The 24,196-nt window shown below is 34.6% G+C and overlaps 2 protein-coding genes across 4 annotated transcripts in view; one reads left to right on the top strand and one right to left on the bottom strand.

The window, feature by feature from the left end:
- Nucleotides 1–24,196, top strand: part of LOC143348962 (uncharacterized) — a 438,943-nt gene that overhangs the window by 225,832 nt on the left and 188,915 nt on the right. The window lies entirely within an intron of this gene.
- LOC143348961 (uncharacterized) overlaps nucleotides 1–24,196 on the bottom strand; it is a 69,079-nt gene that overhangs the window by 25,705 nt on the left and 19,178 nt on the right. The window contains exons 1-3 of one of the 3 annotated variants that reach the window (XM_076779757.1): nucleotides 20,424–20,551; nucleotides 20,223–20,348; nucleotides 18,560–19,963 (exon numbers count right to left, since the gene is read on the bottom strand). The exons of 1 other annotated variant lie outside the window; for it this stretch is intronic. In XM_076779757.1, coding sequence (XP_076635872.1) covers nucleotides 19,386–19,963; nucleotides 20,223–20,348; nucleotides 20,424–20,463 — 744 coding nt within the window. In that variant the 5' untranslated portion in view covers nucleotides 20,464–20,551 and the 3' untranslated portion in view covers nucleotides 18,560–19,385. Of the gene's footprint in view, nucleotides 1–18,559; nucleotides 19,964–20,222; nucleotides 20,349–20,423; nucleotides 20,552–24,196 lie in introns of those variants that run through there. One more of the 3 variants, XM_076779756.1, reaches the window with a different exon arrangement.

Genomic DNA, 24,196 nt, shown 5'->3' with positions numbered 1-24,196 from the left:
TAAGTTTCGACAGTATTTAATTTTTTTCTCGAAATTGGCTAGGATTTTTGGGGTATGTGTATTCACAAGAAATGGTTGCATTTGACCACAGAATCTAGAAATAATTTTTTTAGAATGATTCGAAATTTTTTTTTTCCGTCGAGAAATTTAGGCTGTCGATTTTTCTTAAAAATTAGTTTTTTATTTTTAGTTACTTTAGTTGACGCTGTATGGAAACGTTGTTTAATACTTTTTTGTAGCTATCCATGATCTCTACTTCTCCTCAAAATTTCAATGAAATATATTCATTATTGCGGGAGTTATGGCTGTTTGGAATTTAGACCATTCTTATGGGGGTTTTCTAAAATTACGGGGTCAAGGAACAACTTTTCGAATATTTTTAGAATTGCTACATATTCTACACTAAAATACGCGTAGTTTGACTTTTTGAACATTAAAATCGTCCAATCCGTTCAGGAGTTATGGCATTTTAAAGATTCGCATGAAATTTCAGGGAAGCATTTCTGGTCTCAAATTAGATTTTTTTTTTTCTCGAAAGTGGGTAGGATTTCAGGGGTAGGTCTAATGACCAAAAATGATTGTAATTGACCCCTGCAACTGAAAAGAATTTTTTTAGAACGATTCAAAATTTTTTTTTTCTTAGAAAAATTTGGGCACTTTAATTTCTCTTGAAAATTAGTTTTTCATTTTTAATTACTTTGATTGACGCTGCATGGAAAAGTTGTTTAATACTTTTTTGTAGCTATCCATGATCTCTACTACTCCTCAAAATTTCAATGAAATATATTCATTATTGCAGGAGTTATGGCTATTTGAAATTTAGACAATTTTTATGGGGGTTTTCTAAAATTACGGGGTCAAGGAACAACTTTCCGAATATTTTTATAATTTCTACATATTCTATACTAAAATACGCGGCGTTTGGCTTTTTGAACATTAAAATCGTCCAATCCGTTCAGGAGTTATGGCATTTTAAAGATATGCATAAAATTTAAGTGAAACATATCAACGTGTGGTCAGACATTATATATTTCGAATTTTTTTCTCGAAAATGGTTAGGATTTCGGTGATATGTCTAATGACCAAAAATGATTGCAATAGACCCCTGCACCTGAAAATAATTTTTTCAGAACGATTCGAAATTTTTTTTTTTTGTCGAAAAATTTGAGCACCTACCCCCTGTCGATTTTTCTTAAAACTTCGTTTTTCATTTTTAGTAATTCTATTTGACGCCCTACAGAAAAGTTGTATAATACTTTTTTGTAGATACCTATGTTCTCTACTTTAGAAAAAAGTTTCATTCAAATATATTCACTATTATAGGAGTTATGGCTGTTTGAAAATTAAGTGATTCATTTATATAACATGCCAAATGATTAATACAATGAAGAACGGGCATACAGAGCGAATGTTTGGTAATTTACATTTCTGGTCGTTACTCAACAGCGACGATAAATGAAATTCCAATTATAATCACGTTGAGGTGAATCGAGAGACAAGAGAATTCGCAGAGATTCGAGGGAGAATTTTTGTCGACGCCGACATTCGTATCGATAAAACGATTACAGGACACTTTGGTTTACCGAGAAGATTTATGAGAATGACCGCTGGCTACGGTTGATCGATGTTACCATTTCAATACTGAACAGAATTTCAGGCGATCCTAGTATTACGATCTTAAAAGTAATTATTACCGACGTTTGATAAATTACCCCCCAACGAATAAATTAAAAACGAAAGAGCATAATAAAAATATAAAAAGAATTCAAATTTTAAATCTAAATATTTCTCAAACCACACATTTTTGAAAAAGCTGTCAAATAGAAAAGTTATTCATTTTTTAAAATAGAATGCTATTAAAAATAAAGGAGATATTTAAGTGGCCTTATTTAATTGAGACACCCCTTAAGTAATAAAGAACTCTATAAAAGAAAAATGGCCGACCAGCAATCGGAAAATCGTGGTCCAGAAAAGAATTATTCTTCTAATAAATATCTAGAGAACAGTTATTCCAAAAATAGAAGACTATAAATTAATGTGTTTTCACGTTTCTGGAAAATGTTATGGAAACCAGAGTGTAATATGATTTCCTTGTTAGAGCATAGTTGAGCAGGGTTACATTTGCCCTTCGAGTTTCATCATCAAAGTGATTTTGTGTCCAAGCCTATCAGCTGATGACTAAAATTCATCTTCCATCAATTTCGCCGCCCAGATTCCCTAATCACGATGTGACCATCGCAGATTGGATAACCCTCAATTCCGTATTGAATATCAGGAGCCTTAATTCGATAAGGGTTATCGCGATGCACGAGTGTTGATCAGGTCTGGATACGAAATAATAAACGAACGAAATGGAGAATAAAAATATGTGTGAAATAGTGAATTAATAGATTTGGATAATGGAAATAAGGCGCCATTTGTTTCTGCGCCACCTAGTGGCAATCTGACTTACTTTTTTCCCCCTGGAAACGTGTGTCTTTTGTTTGTAACAAAGTTGTTTTGCCGAAAGTTAGCTGAGTGTCGCTCATTTTGCATCCCCAAAATTCCCACAGTAAGATTATCATTCACTGAGACGGGGGAAAAAGGGAGGAAAGTTCTGGAAACGTCCACTAAAAATTCGGCCATGATTGATCGCAGAAAGTGAACTCAAGTTCATCGTAAAGTGACAGCCATTTTAGTTACAGTTCGATTGGTTCTATTACTTGTATTTTGTTAATTATATCGAATATATTATTTCATGGAAATATTCCCGTGTCCACTAAAAGTAGAAAATGGCTGCACAGAACTGAGAAACAAGTTTCCATTTCTCTAACGACGAGGAAATTCATAGAGTCTGTTTCAGTTAATCGACACGGGGATTTTATTATTGTCGCCCAGTAACGATCCAGTTAAATCATCGTTATCGTCATCCGGCTTATAAAATAAGCCGTCTAACCGGGGGAATCAATAGAGAATTAATTAATGCAATCGACAAATTAATACGCTCGCTTGTAACGCGTCCTCTCTGAATTTCCAACGATTTTTCGCCCTCGTTTTTCGATCAATTCGCAATGCTCGTTTAAACGACGGCTGAATTTTTACCCTCGATATACGAGCGACAAATGAATTTTTTAATGCATATTGCGTGAGATCATCCTACGAGTAACGCGATATTTTCGAGCATCGTAAATGTTAACCTAACTAATAAGGAAACACGATTGTTAACTTCGTAGTTGATTCGGGGAGTTGGTTAATTAATTTTAATTAATTTTAATGCGGGATTCTAGAGGCTAAAATAAGACGAAAATTAAGAATATTTGTTGATGGAGGCTTCGTGAAAAGTTATTAACAATCAAATTCAAAAATTTCAAATCGTTCCAAAAAAAATATTTTTGGCTGCAGGGGTTAATTACAATCATTTTTGGTGAATAGACTTACCCCCGAAATCCTAACCATTTTCGAGAAAAAAATTCCTTACTAAAAATGTCTGACCATACGTTGATATGTTTCACTTAAATTTCATGCATATCTTTAAAACCCCATAACTCCTCAACGGATTGGACGATTTTAATGTTCAAAAAGCCAAACTACGCGTATTTTAGTGTAGAATATGTAGAAATTATAAAAATATTCGAAAAGTTGTTCCTTGACCCCGTAATGTTAGAAAAACCCTATAAGAAGAGTCTAAATTTCAAACAGCCATAATTCCTGTAATAATGAATACATTTCATTGAAATTTTGAGGAGAAGTAGAGATCATGGATAGTTACAAAAAAGTATTAAACTACTTCTCCATGTAGCGTCAATTAAAGTAATTAAAAATGAAAAACTAATTTTTAAGAGAAATTAAAGTGCCCAAATTTTTCTAAGAAAAAAAAAATTTCGAATCATTCTAAAAAAATTATATTTAGTTACAGGGGGCAATTACAAGCATTTTTGGTTATTAGACATAGTCTCGAAATCTTAACCAGTTTCTAGAAAAAAATTCAAGAAGGTGTGAAATTTTTCTACAAAATTAGAAAATTTCAAATCGTTCTAAAAAAATTATATTTAGTTACAGGGGGCAATTACAATCATTTTTGGTTATTAGACATATCCTCGAATTCCTATCCTTTTTCGAGAAAAAAATTCCTAATCGAAAATATAATTTTTGGCCAGAAATGTTTGCCTGAAATTTCATGCAAATCTTTAAAATGCCATAACTTCTGAACGGATTGACGGATTTTAATGTTTAAAAAAGCAAACGACGCGTATTTTACTGGAGAATACGTAGAAATTGCAAAAATATTCGAAAAGTTGATTCTTCAGTCCGAAAAATGAGAAAATCTCTATAAAAATGGTCCAATTCTCAAACAGCCATAACTCCTACAATAGTGAATATATTTCATTGAAATTTTGGGGAGAAGTAGAGTTCATGGATACTTACAAAAAAATATTAGAGAACTTTTCTATAGGATGCCAAACAAAATTACTAAAAATGAAAAACGAATTCTTAAGAAAAATCGAGTGCCTCAATTTTTCGACGAAGAAAAAAAATTTGAAATCGTTCTAAAAAAAATATTTTTAGTTACAGGGGGCAATTACAATCATTTTTGGTCATTATACATACCCTCGAAATCCTACCCAGTTTCTAGAAAAAAATTCAAGAAGGTGTGAAATTTTTCTACGAAAATTAGAAAATTTTAAATCGTTCTAAAAAAATTATATTTAGTTACAGGGGGCAATTACAATCATTTTTGGTCATTAGACATACCCTCGAAATCCTACCCAGTTTCTAGAAAAAAATTCAAGAAGGTGTGAAATTTTTCTACGAAAATTAGAAAATTTCAAATCGTTCTAAAAAAATTATATTTAGTTACAGGGGGCAATTACAATCATTTTTAGTCATTAGACATACCCCCGAAATCCTACCCAGTTTCTAGAAAAAAATTCAAGAAGGTGTGAAATTTTTCGAGGGGTGGAAAAAATTTCAAATCGTTTTAGAAAAATTATTTTTTGTTGGTCAATTACAATAATTACATACAAAGTAGAGTTTAACAGTAGTCTGATATTATTCAAAGTATTTTCTTTAATTCAAATGGGGGGATTGATGAACTTATTTAAGTATTTCCACCCTTTGCACGCGATTCATTTCTCCGAAACCGGAAATCCCTTCACAGAGAAGCGGAGGCCATCTCTATTCCGTCGCTAGTCCGATCAATCACTGTCTACCACGTCAAAGTCACGTCTAATCAATTTACAGTATCTCCGCTCCACTGTCATGTCGCAAACATGGATCGGACACTGATTCGATATCGGCCATCATGGAGCCAGGATGTACCCACTAACCTAAATATTTCAAATGTTCGCCCAAATTCAATGAATTTGTTTGCCTCGAGCTTCCACGGACACCGAGTGGTCCCTTCCAGGAATTCGGAACCTCCGACTATCATTTCAACTGTGGGGGTCTAAGTTCTATTTCAGTGGAGAATATCGACTTCCAGGTCGAGAGGAACAGTAACATACAGGGGGGGTCAAATAACTAACTAGACAATCTAACACATGACTATTAATGGCTTTGTAATGCGTCTTTATAACTGGCAGGGACTGAGAACATGTCTAGTATTGAGAGATGACTTGTTGGCTAGGTATAAACAAACTGAAGGGGGCAAGAAGAGGTCTTTGCGTCGCCTTATTTCAACTGGAGAGGCTAGCTTTGAGGCTGGATAGTAGTGAGGGGGCTAGGGGTAGCTACAGATGGGTTAATTTTACAAGGATCTTGAAGTATGAACACTTCAACAGATGATCTAATGAGTCTCTGTAACTGACAGGGGCTGAGAACACGTCTAGTATTCAGAGATGACTTGTTGACTAGGTACAAACAAACTGAAGGGGGTAAAAGCAAGAAGAGAAGGTCTTATTCCAACTGGAGAAGCTTGCTTTGATGTCAGGTTGCATAATACTATTCAGTGATGACTTGTTGACTAGGTAGCCACAAACTAAAGGGGGTAAAAGCAAGAACAGGTCCTTGCACTGCCTCATTCCACCTGGAGAAGCTTACTTTGATGTTACTGGTGCATACTAGTGAGGGGGCTAGGTCACTGTAGCCTCACATAGCTTAATGTTACAATGATCTGAACTATGAACACTCTAACAGATGATCTAATGAGTCTCCATAACTGACAGGGGCTGAGAACACGTCTAGTACTCAGAGATGACTTGTTGGCTAGGTACAAACAAACTGAAGGGGGTAAAAGCAAGAAGAGAAGGTCTTATTCCAACTGGAGAAGCTTGCTTTGATGTCAGGTTGCATAATACTATTCTGTGATGACTTGTTGACTAGGTAGCCACAATCTGAAGGGGGTAAAAGCAAGAACAGGTCTTTGCACCGCCTTATTTCAACTAGAGAGGCTAACTCTGACGCTGCATAGTACTATTCAGTGTTGATTTGTTGACTAGGTAGCCACAAACTAAACAGGGCAAGAAGAGGTCTTTGCTCTGCCTTATTTCAATTAGAGAAGCTTACTCTGATGTTACTGGTGCATACTAGTGAGGGGGCTAGGTCACTGTAGCCTCACATAGCTTAATGTTACAATGATCTGAACTATGAACACTCTAACAGATGATCTAATGAGTCTCCATAACTGACAGGGACTGAGAACACGTCTACTACTCAGAGATGACTTGTTGACTAGGTACAAACAAACTAAAGGATGTAAAGGCAAGAAAAGAAGGTCTTTGCACCGCCTTGTTCCAACTGGAGAAGCTTGCTTTGATGTCAGGTTGCATAATACTATTCAGTGATGACTTGTTGACTAGGTAGCCACAATCTAAAGGATGTAAAAGCAAAAAGAGGTCTTTGCACCGCCTCATTCCACCTGGAGAAGCTTGCTCTGATGTTACTGGTGCATACTAGTGAGGGGGCTAGGTCACTGTAGCCACAAATAGCTTAATGTTACAATGATCTGAACTATGAACACTCTAACAGATGATCTAATGAGTCTCCATAACTGACAGGGGCTGAGAACACGTCTAGTATTCAGAGATGACTTGTTGGCTAGGTACAAACAAACTGAAGGGGGTAAAAGCAAGAAGAGAAGGTCTTATTCCAACTGGAGAAGCTTGCTCTGATGTCAGGTTGCATAATACTATTCAATGATGACTTGTTGACTAGGTAGCCACAAACTAAAGGGGGCAAAAGCAAGAAAGAAGGTCTTTGCACCGCCTTGTTCCAACTGGAGAAGCTTGCTTTGATGTCAGGTTGCATAATACTATTCAGTGATGACTTGTTGACTAGGTAGCCACAATCTAAAGGATGTAAAAGCAAAAAGAGGTCTTTGCACCGCCTCATTCCACCTGGAGAAGCTTGCTCTGATGTTACTGGTGCATACTAGTGAGGGGGCTAGGTCACTGTAGCCACAAATAGCTTAATGTTACAATGATCTGAACTATGAACACTCTAACAGATGATCTAATGAGTCTCCATAACTGACAGGGGCTGAGAACACGTCTAGTATTCAGAGATGACTTGTTGGCTAGGTACAAACAAACTGAAGGGGGTAAAAGCAAGAAGAGAAGGTCTTATTCCAACTGGAGAAGCTTGCTCTGATGTCAGGTTGCATAATACTATTCAATGATGACTTGTTGACTAGGTAGCCACAAACTAAAGGGGGCAAAAGCAAGAAAGAAGGTCTTTGCACCACCTTATTCCACCTGGAGAAGCTTGCTTTAATGTTAGGTTGCATAATACTATTCAGTGATGACTTGTTGACTAGGTAGCCACAATCTAAAAGGGGTAAAAGCAAGAACAGGTCTTTGCACTGCCTCATTCCACCTGGGGAAGCTTACTCTGATGTTACTGGTGCATACTAGTGAGGGGGCTAGGTCACTGTAGCCTCACATAGCTTAATTTTACAAGGATCTTGAAGTATGAACACTCTAACAGATGATCTAATGCGTCTCTGTAACTGGCAGGGACTGAGAACACGTCTAGTATTCAGAGATGACTTGTTGGCTAGGTACAAACAAACTGAAGGGGGTAAAAGCAAGAAAGAAGGTCTTATTCCACCTGGAGAAGCTTGCTTTGATGTCAGGTTGCATAATACTATTCAGTGATGACTTGTTGACTAGGTAGCCACAAACTAAAGGGGGTAAAAGCTAGAACAGGTCTTTGCACCGTTTTATTCCACCTGGAGAAGCTTACTCTGATGTTACTGGTGCATACTAGTGAGGGGGCTAGGCCACTGTAGCCACAAATAGGTTAATTTTACAAGGATCTTGAACTATGAACACTCTAACAGATGATCTAATGAGTCTCCATAACTGACAGGGGCTGAGAACACGTCTACTACTCAGAGATGACTTGTTGACTAGGTACAAACAAACTGAAGGGGGTAAAAGCAAGAAAGAAGGTCTTATTCCAACTGGAGAAGCTAGCTTTGATGTCAGGTTGCATAATACTATTCAATGATGACTTGTTGACTAGGTAGCCACAATCTAAAGGGGGTAAAAGCAAGAACAGGTCTTTGTAGCCACACCTAGGTTAATTTTACAACGATTTGAACTATAAACACTCTAACAAATGACCTAATGAGTCTCTCTATAACAGACAGGGATCCAATGATGATTTGTTGGCTAGGTAGCCTCAAACTTAGCCTTATTCCCACTGGAGAGGCTTTGATCTCACGCTGCTGAGGGGGTAAAATGATAACAATCTACCCCACAATTATTGTCTATTATTTATGTGAGTGATGTGGGTTACTATAGTCACATGTAAGTTGAGATATCTAACGTCTTTGCCAGACTGTGTTTCTTTCTTAAGCCTCTGCCTCACCCTAATAGCAAAGGGGGAGGATAGGCCAGAAAGATGGAAAATACTTAGAAAGTTTAGCTACAGTGAAGGGGAGTAATACATTGCTACCAAGCATGAGATTTTGCAAAAATAGAAGCTTCAAACTATCCTTTCATCCCCAATCCCATTCACACCCTGGTCACTGCAATTATCCTTGAAATTTGATGCCTAAAATGTTTAAAAACACCAATGGACCAGCCATTAGGGGACCTCTGACTCAACTGACATTAACACTGAAATATTCAGTACTTCAGAAGTTATTCATACTATGCAACTCGTATAATGAATGAACACCTAATCTAAGGCTAAAGTTGAACGTCTCGAGTACACTAAGAATATCTCTCGAGCGAAATATTAATAAACTTTTTTACAACATAATAAAAATTCGAGTTTCCAATCAACATAAATGATCCCAATTTTCATACTTTTATAACACTCATACTTTATAATTTAATAAGGTTTCCAAGTACGTCGTCTATCTGAATTTTCCAAGTGCTTCCGCCATTATTGTGTATCTTAGCCAATTATTGGAGTTTTCAGGCTCGCGATATATTCTCCAGATATCAGATTTTAAAATTAAATAACTAAGAAACGATTTCTCTCGAAATAATGTTTTACCAGCTGAAAATTTTTGCATATTATTTGAAATATTCAGTGAAGAATTGACGATCGTTTATAGTTAAAACAAATAACGAGGATTGACGCGTATAATTCGCGCCAAGGCACGACTTCACTGCGTTAATTAAAATAAATAATCACTGCTCGTCGAAAGATTGACGTATAATTTTGAGACAGCGGTTTAATTCTGTTAATTAAATAAAATATTGATTAACTTCGTAGGAAGATTGACGCAAATATTCGCGGCAAGTTGTGGTATTAATAAATTTCCACTGAGATTACTATCTGTGAACCACCGTTTCAATAAACAAAATTTTAATAACAAATATGTAATTTGGCAAACTGGCTGAAATCTTTAGAAATTTAATGAATAAATAATCTTATTATTATTTCTCAATAACAATAACATAAAGTCTCGATTGCACGTAAAAAAGTGAATAATTATTAATCATAAATAGCGATAAAACATACTTTCGTGAGTATAGTTAAGTTGCAATATTTCAATAATTATTGACGATACGAAAAAATTGTTTATATGAAAATTGCAGGATAAAACAGGATCTTTATTTTGGCGTGAACGAAAATTTTGTTTATGTTATTAATTTAACTGAAATTTCGTTTTTTAAATGGAACTATACATTTTTTCAAGACGAATTACTGTAAACTGAGTTTTATTTATTTTTAAAGCTTTGCAGTTATATTGCTAGTTCTTTTTTCGTCCTGTGAGTGTAGAACCTGGTCCGGTCGGAAATGTCGTCGAGACGAAAGATGAAACTTTTTTAATTTTCTTTTTTTTTAAACGAAACTTTTACCAATGTATTTGTGAGAGTTTTCCGGTTAAAATAAGACCAAACACGATATAATTTGTTTTTAATTTACCCCTAATAGACCATAAAATAGTGTTAAATATGGAAATATCGTGTTTGGTCTTATTTCAATCAGAAAAGCCTCACGAATACATTGGTAAAGGTTCTATTAACAAAAACTAAAAAATAAGTAACTTTTACATTGTTTTTTTTCTGTCTGTAAATAGTGTATTTTCAATGAATTGCAACGATAAACTACAAATGATCCAGAATGAATTTTAGGCGACCATAAGTTGCAAATATCAAAGATTCATTCCTAAAACTGAACCAAACACAATCCAAACAGATTCTGCACCAATAAAGACATAAACTTTTCAAATTTAACAAAGTTCTGCTCCAAAAGAAAAGTGCATTCGAATTACCCAAATTGGATTACGTCCATTTCCAGTTGAATTTGCACGAGAACGAGAGTCTTCCAAAGCGATTAATAATATTTTGTTACGGTCGAAGAACTCAACGATCCTCATTCAGCATTCGAGTAGCTTCTTTGCAGCCTGGCCGATTAGTTTCCGAGCACTTGCTTCTAGAATCGAATCTATCAAGCGTGACATCGACCTCCATTGTTCTCGGAGCTGTGACGGAGCTAACCTGCTCCCCATTAATCGTCCAAAATTTAATTAAGCACGACAAGAACGAGTCCTGGCGCGCTCAGACCGCCTACAAGTTCCCTTCCAAGGCTCGATGACAGCTCTGTGTTAATAAAGCGAACAATGCAATTCGTTGGCATTCTAATTTTCAACGAAAACCGCGAGACCATCGTCATGAATCGCGATAATCATCGCCTGTGATTACTCTGCAGTTTTACTACGTCTAACTTGATGAATACGCTGTGATCAACCTTCTTATTAAAGGAACTCTGTAGCATTCTCACTAATAATTACGTCAAAATTGTAAAATAGTTTGTTATAACTAAATATTTATGCATTTATGGAACTCTTCAAATTTTAAGATACGAATTATTGTATTTAGAAGCTGAGACAATCCTCCACAAAGCTCCCAATTCATTGATTCTATTAATAAAAATATGAATTTACAAAACGATTTGAAATTCCTTTTTTTCGTCGACAAAATTTAGGCATTTAATTAGATTTTCGGTCAGGAATTTTTTTCTCAAAAGTGCGTACGATTTTGGGGGTGAGTCTAATGACCAAAAATGTTTGTAATGGGCCCCTGTAATTAACTATATTTTTTTTAGAATGATTTGAAAATTTTTTCCCCCGTCGAAAATTTCACAAATTCTGGAATTTTTTTCTCGAAAATGGTTAAGATTTCGGGACTATGTCTAATGACCAAAAATGCTTGCAATTGACCCCTCTAATTAACTATAATTTTTTTAGAATGATTTGAAAATTTTTTCCCCCGCCAAAATTTTACAACTTTTCAAATTTTTTTCTAGAAAATGCGTAGGATTTCGGGGGTGAGTCTAATGACCAAAAATGCTTGCAATTAACCCCTGCAATTAACTATAATTTTTTTAGAATGATTGGAAAATTTTTTCCCCCGTCGAAAATTTTACACCTTCTCGAATTTTTTTCTCGAAAATGGTTAGGATTTCGAGACTATGTCTAATGACCAAAAATGCTTGTAATTGACCCCTGTAATTAACTATATTTTTTTTAGTACGATTTGAAAATTTTTTTCCCCGTCGAAAATTTCACAATTTCTCGAATTTTTTTCTCGAAAATGGTTAAGATTTCGGGGGTGCGTTTAATGACCAAAAATGCTTGCAATTAACCCGTCTAATTAACTATAATTTTTTTAGAATGATTGGAAAATTTTTTTCCCCGTCGAAAATTTCACAATTTCTCGAATTTTTTTCTCAAAAATGGGTAGGATTTCGGGGGTGTGTCTGATGACCAAAAATGCTTGCAATTAACCCTTCTAATTAACTATAATTTTTTTAGTACGATTTGAAAATTTTTTCCCCCGTCGAAAATTTCACACCTTTTCGAATTTTTTTCTCGAAAATGGTTAAGATTTCGGGACTATGTCTAATGACCAAAAATGCTTGCAATTGACCCCTGTAATTAACTATAATTTTTTTAGTACGATTTGAAAATTTTTTTCCCCTGTCGAAAATTTCACACCTTCTCGAATTTTTTTCTCAAAAGTGGGTAGGATTTCGTAACTATGTCTAATGACCAAAAATGCTTGCAATTGACCCCTGTAATTAACTATAATTTTTTTAGAATGATTGGAAAATTTTTTTCCCCTGTCGAAAATTTCACACCTTCTCGAATTTTTTTCTAGAAAATGCGTAGAAATTCGAGACTATGTCTAATGACCAAAAATGCTTGAAATTTACCCCTGCAATTAACTATAATTTTTTTAGAATGATTGGCAAATTTTTTTCCCCGTCGAAAATTTCACACCTCGAATTTCAAATTACAACGGTTTTCGTGTTAAATTTCATAACTAGGGGAAAGTAAATACAGTAATTACAGTAATTATATTAATTACAAGTGAAATAAACGTAGTTGCTGGGGTGTAAAAATGGTGGAGGTTAAAGATTAAGAATGACTTTCGAATTTTATTAAATGTGAAAAGAAGTTTGTTCGTAGAGCAGAGTGATCCCATCCCAGACACTGGCGCAGACGTGCCATAATTCCTAATTAGAGGAGGCAGCTCTCTGTGCAACCTGCCTCTTGATATTCGCCATGTGAGAAGGATTTTCGTAGGCATCGAGGATTTCCGGATTAGGGTCGCCCTGGAACTTTTGCGCCTCGAATCTCGAGGAAGATTGCGTATCTTTCAGTCGAAAATTGAAAAGACTCCATTCCGTATCTCGTACGACTCTCCCGCGATCGTAGATCATCGCGAGCGATCGGTTCCAGCGATTTATCATTCTTTAATAGTGAATAACTTTTTAACGGAGCCTCAATCCACAAAATGTTATTCTTCATTTTCCTCTTATTTTGGCCCCTAGTATCTATCATTAAAATTTTTCCCAGATCTGACCGAACACCAAATTTTTTGGAAGATTCTAGGAGCGTAAAAATGGGAAAAATTCTAATGGTAGATTCTATAGGTCAAAATAAGAGGAAAATCAAGAATAACATTTTGTTGATTGAGGCTTCGTTCAAAAGTTATTAACAATTGCAACTGTAGTGGTGCAATCTGAGAGTCACTACAGGCGCAACTGTTAATAACTTCTTAACGAAGCTTCAATTGACAAAATGTTATTCTTCATTTTCCTCTTATTTTGACCTGTAGAATCCACCATTAAAATTTTTCCCAGGTCTGACTCAACACCAAATTTTTTGGAAGATTCTAGGAGCTAGAAAATGGGAAAAATTCTAATGGTAGATTCTACAGGTCAAAATAAGACGAAAATCAAGAATAACATTTTGTCGATTGAGGCTTCGTTCAAAAGTTATTAACAATTGCGCCTGTAGATACGCATCCTGAGAGCCACTGCAGGTGCAACTGTTAATAACTTCTTAACGAAGCCTCACTCAACAAAATGTTATTCTTCATTTTCCTCTTATTTTGGCCCCTAGTATCTATCATTAAAATTTTTCCCAGATCTGACCGAACACCAAATTTTTTGGAAGATTCTAGGAGCTAGAAAATGGGAAAAATTCTAATGATAGATTCTACAGGTCAAAATAAGAGGAAAATCAAGAATAACATTTTGTTGATTGAGGCTTCGTTCAAAAGTTATTAACAATTGCACCTGTAGATACGCATCCTGAGAGCCACTGCAGGTGCAACTGTTAATAACTTTTCAACGAAGCCTCAATCGACAATTTATTATTCTTGATTTTCCTCTTATTTTGACCTGTAGAATCCACCATTAAAATTTTTCCCAGGTCTGACTCAACACCAAATTTTTTGGAAAATTCTAGGAGCTAGAAAATGGGAAAAATTCTAATGGTAGATTCTACAGGCCAAAATAAGAGGAAAATCAAGAATAACATTTTGTTGATTGAGGCTTCGTTCAAAAGTTATTAACAATTGCAACTGTAGTGGTGCAACCTGAGAGTCACTACAGACGCAACTGTTAATAACTTTTCAACGAAGCCTCGATCGACAATTTATTATTCTTGATTTTCCTCTTATTTTGACCTGTAGAACCCCCCATTAAAATTTTTCCTAAATCTGACCGAACACCAAATTTTTTGGAAGATTCTAGGAGCTAGAAAATGGGAATAATTTTAATGGTAGATTCTACAGGTCAAAATAAGAGGAAAATAAAGAATAACATTTTGTCGATTGAGGCTTCGTTCAAAAGTTATTAACAATTGCAACTGTAGTGGTGCAATCTGAGAGTCACTACAGACGCAACTGTTAATAACTTTTCAACGAAGCCTCGATCGACAAAATGTTATTCTTCATTTTCCTCTTATTTTGACCTGTAGAATCCACCATTAAAATTTTTCCCAGGGTTGACCGTGTATTTTACGTAACAGTTCACATAAATTAATGAAATTAATCCAAGTGGGGATGTGTTGAGGAGAAAGGACACACAATGATGGGCGTCCCCGGCACAGCTGGCCGGGAAATCGATCGTTCGCGAAGAAAATTGGATGGCACATTGCGCCACAAAACAAATGAACGTCGCGGCTGGGCCACGTGATTGGCTATCAAGCTTGAAACGATACCGGGGATATTAACCAATCGAGATCGCGGTTTCCATCGGAAAGTGGCGCGAGGCTGAATAAAAGTGAGGAAGCAGAGGAGCTCCAAGGAGATCGGGGACCTGGAAATTGGGGAACTCCCCTAATGAACGAACGGACGTGCAAACAAGGAGAAATTAGGGGCAGACTGGCCTGAAGGAAGGGGGATGTTAATTTCTGAGCCAGACTCCAAAAAGAACGCTGTTAAGGACGACTTGAAGCAATCAAGAATTAACGGATAATCGAGATGAAGGATTAATGAGGAATCGAGACTGTAAACGAACGCTTTGAAGTTTAATTGAATTTCGAATGGTCGAAAATAATTAACTGGAGGATGAAAATTACCGAATCTGTGATCTTGTTTACAGTAACCAGCAAAATGCAAATTATTTCGGGCTACAATACTCTTTTTCTTGCTTTCAAATGCATAAGTGAACTTCTGTGGGATTTTTAGATTATTTAGAGCGACGAAGTTCAATTTAAACGGGTCAGAGAGTTTTAATTTAATGGAAAGAAAGGGAAGGTTTTTTCCAAACGCAATTTCGGTAGTTTGAGGGTACAGAGAGGTTACAGTGGATATGAGAAACTTCCAACTGAATGCATTTCGACCAAAATGAATAGTCAACACTATCGTGGAGTATTGTAGTCGAGTTTACTTCCTTATGTAAGACTATAACACACTGGTGTTCCATAACCTGCTCGTATATTAGGGTACAAATATACAAACATGGCTTAGGGACCGTAATAGCCAAACTTTAATACGGGTTGGCATAAACTGTGGACTTGAGAGACCCAGTGAAAATGTATACCAAAATAATAAATATTTTCATTTTTAATAACTCTGGTTGGCACTGTACAGAAAAGTTGTTTAATACTTTTTTGTAGGTACCCATGAACTCTACTTCTCCTCAAAATTTCAATGAAATATATTCATTATTATAGGAGTTATGGCTGTTTGAAAATTGGATCATTTTTATGGGGGTTTTTCTAACTTTACGGGGTCATGGAACAACTTTTCGAATATTTTTATTATTGCTACGTATTCTACACTAAAATACGCGGCGTTTGGCTTTTTGAACATTAAAATCGCCCGATCCGTTCAGGAGTTATGGGGTTTTAAAGATATGCATGAAATTTAAGTGAAACATATCAACGTATGGTCAGACATTTTTAGTAAGGAATTTTTTTCTCGAAAACGGTTAGGAATTCGAGGGTAAGTCTCTTCACCAAAAATGATTGTAATTGACCCCTACAGCCAAAAATATTTTTTTTAGAACGATTTGAAATTTTTTAATTTTGACGAAAAATTTCACACCTTCTAGAATTTTTTTCTCGAAAATGCGTAGGATTTTGGGGATATGTCTATTCACCAAAAATGATTGTAATTGACCCCCACAGCTAACAATATTTTTTTCAAAACGATTTGAAATATTTTAATTTTGACGAAAAATTTCACACCTTCTCGAATTTTTTTCTCGAAAGTGGGTAGAATTTCGGGGGTATGTGTAATGACCAAAAATAATTGTAATTGACCCCTGTAGCCAAAAATATTTATTTTACAACGATTTGAAATTTTTTTTTTCGTCGAAAAATTTAAGCACCTACCCCCTGTCAAGTTTTCTTAAAAATTCGATTTTAATTTCTAGTAATTTTATTTGACACCCTACAGAAAAGTTATGTAATACTTTTTTGTAGGTACCCATGAGCTCTACTTCAGAAAAAAGTTTCATTTAAATATATTCACTATTATAGGAGTTATGGCTGTTTGAAAATTGGATCATTTTTATGGGGGTTTTTCTAACTTTACGGGGTCAAGGAACAACTTTTCGAATATTTTTATTATTGCTACATATTCTACACTAAAATACGCGGCGTTTGGCTTTTTGAAAATGGAAATCCTTCAATCCGTTCAGAAGTTATGACATTTTAAAGATTCGCATGAAATTTTCGGGCGACATTTCTGGCCATTTTCGATTAGGAATTTTTTTCTGGAAAACGCGTAGGATTTCGAAGGTATGACTCTTCACCAAAAATGATTGTAATTGACCCCTGCAGCCAAAAATATTTTTTTTATAACGATTTGAAATTTTTTAATTTTGCCAAAAAATTTCACACCTTCTTGAATTTTTTTCTCGAAAGGGTGTAGAATTTCGGGGGTATGTGTAATGACCAAAAATAATTGTAATTGACCCTTGTAGCTAAAAATATTTTTTTTACAACGATTTGGAAATTTTTTTTTCCGTCGAAAAATTTAGGCACCTACCCCCTGTCGAGTTTTCTTAAAAATTCGATTTTAATTTCTAGTAATTTTATTTGACACCCTACAGAAAAGTTATGTAATACTTTTTTGTAGGTACCCATGAGCTCTACTTCAGAAAAAAGTTTCATTTAAATATATTCACTATTATAGGAGTTATGGCTGTTTGAAAATTGGATCATTTTTATGGGGGTTTTTCTAACTTTACGGGGTCAAGGAACAACTTTTCGAATATTTTTACAATTTCTACATATTCTACACTAAAATACGCGTTGATTGCTTTTTTGAAAATAGAAATCCTTCAATCCGTTCAGAAGTTATGACATTTTAAAGATTCGCATGAAATTTTCGGACGACATTTCTGGCCATTTTCGATTAGGAATTTTTTTCTGGAAAACGCGTAGGATTTCGAAGGTAAGTCTCTTCACCAAAAATGATTGTAATTGACCCCCGCAACCGAAAATAATTTTTCCAGAACGATTTGAAATTTTTTTTCTTCGAAAAATTTAGGAACTACCCCCTTTGAACATGTTTCAATATCAAAAATGGACATATTTGTCCAACACTCTAAAAACGTGTAGTTTTATAAAATGTATAATTATTTAAAATTAATTCGAAATATGAATACCTCAAAAACTGTCGATTTTTATTAAAATTAAAGTCATATTTTGAAACAATAGCATCCAGTCGATAATATAAAATCTTAATCAACTAACGAATAAAATTATCATACTAAATAAAAACTAATACCTAACAATTATTTACAATTAAATCTATTCTTAATTAAAAATTATTCTTGTTCTTAAACGTTTACTTTGTATCTCTATCGCTTCGAGTAACAAAATTAACTGGAACTTAAGAAAAAATATCAAAGAAACGTGTCTATGATTAAAGAAGAGTTCTTTGAATTTCGTAGTTCGCTCTAGTTCTTCCTCTCTTGTAATTTAATTCCGTTCTCCGACTAAATTTAATAAAAACGTGTGCTCGAAGAAACACGAAATTCTAGTTTACCATTTCTAAAGCTAATTTTACTGGACGTAGTTATAATTACAATTATGTGGTTGCAAGGTTACTCTCAATCTATCATTTGTTCATAAAATGGTCGAAAAAGCTACTCTGCAATATCTAGCCAAATACACGTAAAATGAATTCATTAATCAGAGTGATTCAGAAATTTTCTTTTGTGTAAACTGTACTTACCTTAACAATGGCGTCGTTAAACAGAAATCAATAGAATTTTGCAAGCAAAAGTTGTGGATAAATTTCTTATGTAACCTTGAACCGTGGTAAAAATAACTATAATTATTTCTGAATATTCTCCTATATTGTACACAAAATTTGTAGTTATTGGTTCAGTTATGCTCCTCACAGCGAGCATTTCAAAACTCTGATACCATCGCGAAGTAATATGGAGGCTGTAATCGCAGGAAAGCTGCGGGATAATAAAAAGGAAATCGTTTCAATTTTCTACGAAGGTTGATAGGATACGAAGAAATCCCAATCGAAAGCTTGGAGATTTCGAGGTTGATCGTGTGGAACCCCTAACGCATGGACGGACGTGCAAACAATGAAAAGTGGATAAATGAAAGGAGAAAAGGACGGAAAATGGCATGTTGCGTCCGTATGAAAGCGGAAAATGAGACCAGCAATTGCACTTTCTCTTTTTCCAGCTAGATTTCGGAGTACGGGAAGAGGAAACGAGAAAAAGTAGTAGACGTTTAAGTATCCCGGGAACATATGAGATATGTCTTTTCAATATTATACGCCATCTATATGTGGATCAAGCACTTTTCTATTGTCTCTCAGAAACGCTGATTTATCGAAAGCGGAATTTGTCTCTTCCTTTCTCAATTCCGCTCCCTATTGTGAAAAAAGTCGATCTATCAGGATTATATAGGGTGAATCACGTAATTGAAATGGATCGCGTCGCTTTTTTTTTCTTTTATTGAAAACAGAGAAAAAAAATGCTACAGAAAGAACTGAACGCAACCGAACTTACACGAAATTCTTTTATAAAATTATGCAGCCTGATTGAAATATTAGTAAAAAAAATGTACCTTACATCTAATTGGAAATATTATACATTAAAGTCACTGGAGCACTACCTCAGTCATTACTTACAGAACCTAAAGGAATTATCATAAAAGTAGCAACGATGGTTCAAACTATTGTTGCAGACGTAAACCTATAATGTAATTAGTCTCAAAGAAATGCACTCTAGGAAATATTTTTCAGGACCGATATCTGTTGATTCTGCAATATATACCTCCCTTCTAGCTCGCTCACTAATGAAAAAATATTGGTCTTTACAAAATGCTGGTCTAAAGAGTTAAAGGTTTTAACACTTTGTGCCATTAACGCGAAAAAGGCGTCAACAGGATGAGAAGTAACATTTTCCTCGCTTTTACTTTGCGTCGACAAGTTTGAGCTATTCTGCAAAACAGTGTGCGTAGGTGGTGCACTTTCTATAGGCATTATCCTTTCTGGCTCGGATATCGCCTTCTGAATCGGAGGAGTCCCATTCCCTATAATTTCTGTCCCCTCCGGATGCACTACACTTTTATCGCTACTAATTTCTGCGATACATTTGACGTCATCGTCTGGGATTTCTTCCTTAATTGCATTCGGACTCTTCATAGGCGTCTGACTTTTATCTGTTAAGTATTTTTTCATGAAATGCATAAAACCTCCAAATTTCCATTTGGTAAGTTTATCATCCTGCGTGATCTGTTGACCATTACGTATTTTACGGAAAGTTTTTACTAACTTTTCCCAATTCTTTTGACACGCTGTAACTACAAATTAAAATAGATGACTACGTACGCTACAAATTGTACACCGGTTGTACAAAGTAATAAATAAATTCTAAAAGACTTTTGAATGATATCTGACTATTCGATATGAACGGTATAACTATGAAAGGTGTCTGATGCCGGTTACAATTGTTAACGCTACGAATAACCTCAAATTTCTCAAATTCGCTCTTCCGTTTATTGAAACAACTTCGCTGCCGTGCATTATTATACGTAAGAGAAAGAAAACAATTTTTCATACCATTGTCTCTCAACTCAAATCCAACTTCTTTCCATGCGAGCTTTTTCTCCGCGGAATCATTGAATTGTGGATTGTTGTAGTCGTAAATTACAGGCCTCTTCCTCACTAACTTGATTAATAACTTTACTGAAGGAGAAACGAAAAATACTAATGTAGCTGGTAATAAATTATAATTAAATAACTATAATAAAGGTAGAATACTTTTCGTATAATCCCAATTAGTAGTCCTATTTCGTTTCATTGCTAAATTTTGAAAATAAACCTCGACAAACGGCCAGAGAACATCCTCACCGCAATAGTAATGGCGGAAAACTGCCACGAAGTTTCTGTCTGCGCCATCTTGTGGACAGTTACGAGAATTCCATGATCGACGGATTCAAAAGATCGAATGACTGTCGATCGTCGCCAATAAATAAACTGCCCCTCTTTAAATTTAATTATCAACCAAATATATATTTAGACAAACGAACTTAGTGTAAATATATATTTGGAACGTTTAATTTATGGTGTCAGGGTATGGCTGGTTTCTAACAAGCGACAGTTAGGATCTGGGTTAGGTTCTCTAAAAATTTCAGTACTTTTTCTTCAGTAATTTTTTTCTTGAAAATGCGTAGGAATTCGGGGGTATGTCTAATGACCAAAAATGATTGCAATCGATTTCTGCAACTGAAAATAATTTTTTTAGAATGATTTGAAATTTTTTAATTTTGTCTAAAAAAGTACTTTTTCTTCAGTAATTTTTTTCTTGAAAATGCGTAGGATTTCGAGGGTACGTGTAATGACCAAAAATGATTGTAATTGACCCCTGCAAATGAAAATAATTTTTCCAGAACGATTTGAAATTTTTTAATTTCGTCTAAAAATTTCAGTACTTTTTCTTCAGTAATTTTTTTCTAGGAAATGAGTGGGATTTCGGGGGTATGTGTAATGACCAAAAATGATCGCAATCGACTTCTGCATCCGAAAATAATTTTTTTAGAATGATTTGAAATTTTTTTTTTTTCGTCGAAAAATTTCACCTATCTGAATTTTGACCCAATAAATTTTTGTTGATTCGATATGAAAATTGATATTACATAGCATCTAGTGGACTCCTCATTAGTTTCTCAAAAATACAAGGCTGAAGAACAATAGTCTTTGTGGAGGATGATAGATGTGGAGTGACTATTCATGAAACAGAGAAGCTAATACTGTGGAATGTCGAGTATCGTCACTAGAAATTGCAAGCATGACCCTGAGGGCTTTAATGAACGAACAGACGTGCAAACAGCGGAGAAACGTAGAAATGGACTAGGGAAATACCAAGCTCGAGAGTGATGAATCTCTATCGATTCGAATACAAAGGAACTTCGACTTGAAAATCATACGTTCGATAATTAAAGTTGCCAATTGAAAGGAAATTTATCAGATAATATTGTATTTAAAACCTGTAATGCAAACATTTCACAGCAATAGTCTATTTTTGTGAGATTATCGATATAAAATCCTCACAGTGGCGACCTCTCTACGCTACGTAAGGAACTAGTTAGTGACAATTAAATTCGAAAATTTCAAATCGTTTCAAAAAAATTATTTTCGGGTGCAGGAGCCAATTATAAGCATTTTTGGTGAATAGACATACCCCCGAAATTTTGCGCATTTTCGAGAAAAAAATTCGAGAAGGTGTGAAATTTTTCGACGGAAAAAAAAAATTTCAAATCGTTTTAAAAAAATTATTTTCAGTTGCAGGGGTCTATTGCAATCATTTTTGGTCATTAGACATACCCCTGAAATCCTACCCATTTTTGAGAAAAAAATTCGAGAAGATGTGTTAAACGAGTTAAATCATATTCTTAACGAATACAACGAATATTGTAAATAAAGTATTTATAGAAATGTTTTATTTAAATAATAATTATCTTCGATTAAAATAATATTAAAGTAATATATTGGAATGCATTGTATCGGTTCCAGTTAATTAAATGTTGATCATGCTGTAGGATTAATTTGCGAAATTTTAAAAGGTCGCTCAGAGCCAAATATTATTGTAATAAAACGCGTTCAGTCGACTTTTGTGCAAACAACATCGTTAAATATTCGCGAATGGTCAATGGACATCACGGGAACTGCATTTTTCTTTTATACAGACAAATTCAATAATCAGGATCGCGTATTCGTGTTTGTTGCGCAAATGGAAACGGACAAATGAATACAGAATCGCGAAAAATATGCAAGCCTCGGTTATTCATTGCGTTACGGGTAACAATTTGCAACGACAAACATTATTGTCTGCTGAAAATTACGTAAATTAATTAAATGTCACATTTATGAGGGCACAGGTTGTCTAGAACAAACTTCCATCACGTTCCATTCGCATATACCAGCGTAAATTAATATAACTCGAACCATGCGTGAAATTACATTTATAATTATCATTATATTAAAACTACTACCTGTAAATGTTCATTTACTTCTACGATAACATGATTGTAAGCGATTAAATGTTCAATTTACCTATAATATGATACATTCGTACGATTCAGCAATTAATAGTTAATTAAAACATACTTGTACTATTCAAAGTACTTAGAATCTTCATAACTGTCTGTCATAAAAATTCTTAAAAAATTGCACCAGACTTCTGAATCCAATCTAACCTCAAAACGAATATCAATGATTCTTTTGTCATCGAAATAACCTTCGAAGACTAGTTGTTAATCAACTAACAGGATAAAATGTGAATAATCGCCCTTTTATAGGTTAGGATGTTAAATAAAATGAAAGATAAGACACTAGAGCTTTAATGAGGCTGTGAAAATAAGTTCGATGACAAATTGTGGGTTCTAATCTAACCTCAATACTTCTTTTGTCATCGAAATAACTTTCAAAGTTGTTAATCAACTAACAATAGAATAAAATGTTATATAAAATGTGAATAATCGTCCATATATAGGTTAGGATGTTAAATAAAATATTTTGTCATCGAAATAACTTTCAAAGTTGTTAACCAACTAACAGGATAAAATGTTACATAAAATATGAATAAATAGTCGCCCTTTTATAGGTTAGGATGTTAAATAAAATGAAAGATAGGACACTTGAGCTTTAATGAGGCTGAATGACAAATTGTGGGTTCTAATCTAACCTCAATAATTCTTTTGTCATCGAAATAACTTTCAAAGTTGTTAATCAACTAACAATAGAATAAAATGTTATATAAAATGTGAATAATCGTCCATATATAGGTTAGGATGTTAAATAAAATATTTTGTCATCGAAATAACTTTCAAAGTTGTTAACCAACTAACAGGATAAAATGTTATATAAAATGTGAATAAATAGTCGCCCTTTTATAGGTTAGGATGTTAAATAAAATGAAAGATAGGACACTTGAGCTTTAATGAGGCTGAATGATAAATTGTGGGTTCTAATCTAACCTCAATAATTCTTTTGTCATCGAAATAACCTTCAAAGTTGTTAATCAACTAACAGAATAAAATGTTACATAAAATATGAATAAATAGTCGCCCTTTTATAGGTTAGGATGTTAAATAAAACAAAATATAGGACCCTTGAGCTTTAATGAGACAATCAAAATAATTTCAACGACAAATTATGGTTAAGCTAGTTTCCAATGGCCTAAAAGCAAAGTTCCGTTTTCATGAACAATTTGGGGGGTTTTGTCTAATAATCAACGTGATACAGGAAGTGATAGATCTCTCATAAATGTCCACTAGACCATTTTCTAGTATCTTTTTAATCTTTCAGAACTGTTCGCCAACCATTATTTAAACAGGAAGGGGGGCGAAGAAGAACGTAGAAAAGAAGTTAATTGGGAGAAGTCCATGGAGAAATTAGTACGGCGACTGCGCAGCTTTAATGGAACGTTAGACAGTTAAAAGTTAAAAGGTTTTCACACTTGCCGCAATTTTCGTGGCGCATGATTGTTCAGCGGTAATTTATGGATAAGAAAATTTCTAGCCAGGGGGTTACTC

The sequence above is a fragment of the Colletes latitarsis genome, chromosome 12 (genome assembly GCF_051014445.1).
Source record: "Colletes latitarsis isolate SP2378_abdomen chromosome 12, iyColLati1, whole genome shotgun sequence".
Classification (NCBI taxonomy): Eukaryota; Metazoa; Arthropoda; class Insecta; order Hymenoptera; family Colletidae; genus Colletes; species Colletes latitarsis.
Note: the sequence above shows the minus strand (reverse complement) of the source record. Positions and strands in the feature narration are given on the sequence as shown.